This window comes from Otolemur garnettii, unplaced genomic scaffold (assembly GCF_000181295.1).
Source record: "Otolemur garnettii isolate 467f Iridium unplaced genomic scaffold, OtoGar3 scaffold00012, whole genome shotgun sequence".
Lineage (NCBI taxonomy): Eukaryota > Metazoa > Chordata > Mammalia > Primates > Galagidae > Otolemur > Otolemur garnettii.
Window position 1 is genome coordinate 5,950,018 of NW_003852407.1, and position 3,104 is coordinate 5,953,121.

The following is a 3,104-nucleotide window of genomic DNA, read 5'->3' on the forward strand; positions in this document are numbered from 1 at the left end:
TCTGTCACGCGTCTTCTTCCTCCTTGCCATTTCTCCAGGGCAGGTCTTCCTGCAGACCCGCCGGTAACCCGCAGTCGCGGCAGTCCCGAGAGAGTGGGCACCGGCCTCTGTGCGGAGAAGGGAAGGAGGACACAGGTTACGCCGCTCAAGGCCGCAGAACCAGGCGCCGGAAGCGTGTGGGTAACCGGCGGGCGCTGAGGCCAGGCTGACAGAAAGCGGTCGCGCGGTGGGCCGGGGGCGCCGCGGCGGGCGGGGCCACGACGCGCCGGAGGCGGGGCTCCCGCGTAGATCACGTGACGGGCCTGGCGGCAGCGGCGGCATCGCCCGTGGCGTCTTAAGCGGCGCCCAGTGCAGGATGGTGCTGGAGGCGCCGGTGGCCGTGGTGGCGGCGGCGTCGTTGGCGGCAGCGGGTGGGGGTGCGGTGTCAGCAGCAGCGGAGACGCCCGCGGGTGGTATAAAATGGCGGATTTCGAAGAGTTGAAAGTAAGCGGGGGCCCGGTAGTGGACAGCCGAGGCCGCGGGGGAGGGGCGGTGAGGGAGAGGAGGCGGGGAAGCCGCAACGTCGCCCGCTGCCGCCTTCCCGTGCGGCGGGGGCCGTTTGACGGAGCCCAGATCCCCAAGTCCCGGCCGCCGAGTGAGCGGGCGCAGAGGGCGCGGGGGAGGGGAGTGAGCCGGGGAGGACGGTCGGGCGGCGCGGGGACGGCGGGCCTGGACCTCCAGGATCCAGCCGTGAGTGCTGAGGGAAGTCCGCACACCTGGCGCGCGGGGCCCGGGCGCTCTCGGGAGGGTTACATGGGGACCTGGCGTCCCGGTTCATTTTGAGGGCCGAGGTGGGAAGCGGCATTTGATTTTCCATCATCGCCTGAGGTGTACAAGTCAATGGCGTTTCAGAAGTCTGCATGCTACTCACTTGGTGGAAGAGTATTTTCTGAAACGAAGTTGCGTTTGAGAATTTTTCTCTTTCTTCTTATGGCTGATGCTACCGTTTAGTCAGGTCTGTCACGAGGAAAGGCCCCTTCCACCCACCAGTGCTTCCTAACATCTTCCAGAGAAGCGTGGTCTTTGGGGAACCCTGCCTTCAAAAATGGGCCTATTACTTCGTAATTTCTTACTGCCATGGTAAGAAATCGGAAAGTCCGCGTTGTCGTGAGGTTTGTCTCTCTGCACTCTTTACTCCTGAGGAAAAAAATTTTGTCTGCTTAGCCTTAGAATAAGGTCGTAACTTTATTGTTGATATCATTGTATAGTAGAGATTTGAAATGGGGGTGAAATGAATGTAGAGCGGAAAAGATTTTTTTTCTCCCAGACTGATAACCTTCAGAATCCTTAACTGTAACAAACCTAAGTGTGATAAATGAGTTGGATTCATATTGTGTGGGTCGCTGAATTACTGGCGACGTAAATAAGTTATTTACAGACGGAAATTCTGATTTTAAAAAAATGTATTTTAAAGTGGAGATGAGTGTGAACTTGAAATTCACTGCATCATAGTCTTATGATGGTAGGGCTACCTTTTCAAATAAGAAAGGAGGAGAATCTGGCAAAAGATTCAGTTTTCTATGTTTATTGTTTTTCCGTAAAGGATGGAGTAGGGAGAAGGATGTTGGCTGGTACTACCTGTTCAGTGGGCATCACCAGAAGAATGGATTTTCTTCTCTAAAGAGAGGTTGTTAATAGTTTGCACAGTGCTTGTCATTTTCCCTCCTGGTGTTTAAAAAATATTTAGTTTTCTGGTAAAGAGAACAATATATTAACAAATGTGATGCCCCATTCTAGTTTATGCAGAGAACCAAAATAGTAGGTAAATGGGTGTTCATACTTGGTAAGCTACTAAGAGTTTTAGTGGCTCAGAGCTCCACTTGTAGAGCTTTTAACACCTGTGGAGCTTTTGAAACAATCAGGCTTGAATCTGACCTCTGTAAATTCATGCTTTAGATTTAGGAGGGTCGAAAAGACCAAATGTTTTTTTACCTGCAATATAGTTTACTTTTTGTGTACTAACAGGTGTTTAAGAACTTTTTTTTGTTCATGAAAATTTTTGCAGGACTTGTATTGGACTTTTATAAATGTTGGTCAGAGCTCAATATAAAGTGGAGAATTTAGCTGGGCATTGTGGTGGGCACCTGTAGTCCCAGCTACACAGGAGGCTGAGGCAAGAGGATCGCTTAAGCCCAAGATTTTGAGGTTGCTGTGAGCTGTGATGCCATGTCACCTCTACCCAGGCCTATGTAGTGAGACTCTTTCAAAAAAAAAAAAAAGAAAAAAAATGAAGTGGAGAATTTACTTGCCCTTTCAGAGCAGAAAGGGCTGTCAGTACTGGAACGTTGTGGAAACCAAAGCAGCTTTTTAATATTTTTCCCCTTCTGTCTTTTTGCCTTCCTCCCTCCCTCCTTTTTCCCTTTCCATTTTGTTTTCTGAATCGTCATCATCTCTTCCTCTAAATCAGCTGTCTTTGCTTCTCCCTGCACTTGATAGAATATGGCACCCTTTCCTACAATTCATATCTATTCCACAAAAGAGATTAACTAGGAAGAATTTTCAGAGGAGGAAAGGACTGGACATGATGGAAGAGTTACCCACTCATTTTGCCTTAGCTGCCCTGTACAGACTCACGTTACCCTACATGTGAAGATGAACTGTAACCTTCCCTCCCCCCCATTACAAACAGTTAATGGTGATGATGACATGTATGTATTATAATACAGTGCTTGTTGGATTCCTGGTTCTGGTCTTAAGCACATTCTCTATACATTCTTAATTTTTACATTCTAAATTTTATGAAGAAATTGAAGCACAGAGAGATTGACTTGACCTAAATCACACAGCGTAAGACTGGAAAAGCTGGGATTTTTAACCCCTAGCCATCTCGCTGCTATCTTCCTGCGGTTCGTGGATTAAATTAAATTACTAATAACCCCTTTCTTACGTAACGTGATAGAGGAAAGAAAACAAAAAAGTTAACTAAAGACTAATTAGAAAGGAAGAAAAGGGAAAGAAATATCTTGGGGTCTCAAAATAATGACCCTTGGTTTAGAGTATATTCTTTTTTTTATTCAATTAAAAATTTTTTTTTGCTTTTTGAGACAGTCTCACTATGTCACCCT

General features: G+C 47.7%; 1 protein-coding gene across 1 annotated transcript in view; it reads left to right on the forward strand.

Moving 5' to 3' along the window:
• The first annotated feature begins 266 nt into the window (after nucleotides 1-266).
• The window catches only part of PIAS2 (protein inhibitor of activated STAT 2), a 106,727-nt gene continuing 103,889 nt past the window's right edge, over nucleotides 267-3,104 (forward strand). The window contains exon 1 of the mRNA XM_023510164.1: nucleotides 267-483. Coding sequence (XP_023365932.1) covers nucleotides 460-483 — 24 coding nt within the window. The 5' untranslated portion in view covers nucleotides 267-459. The remainder of the gene's footprint in view (nucleotides 484-3,104) is intronic.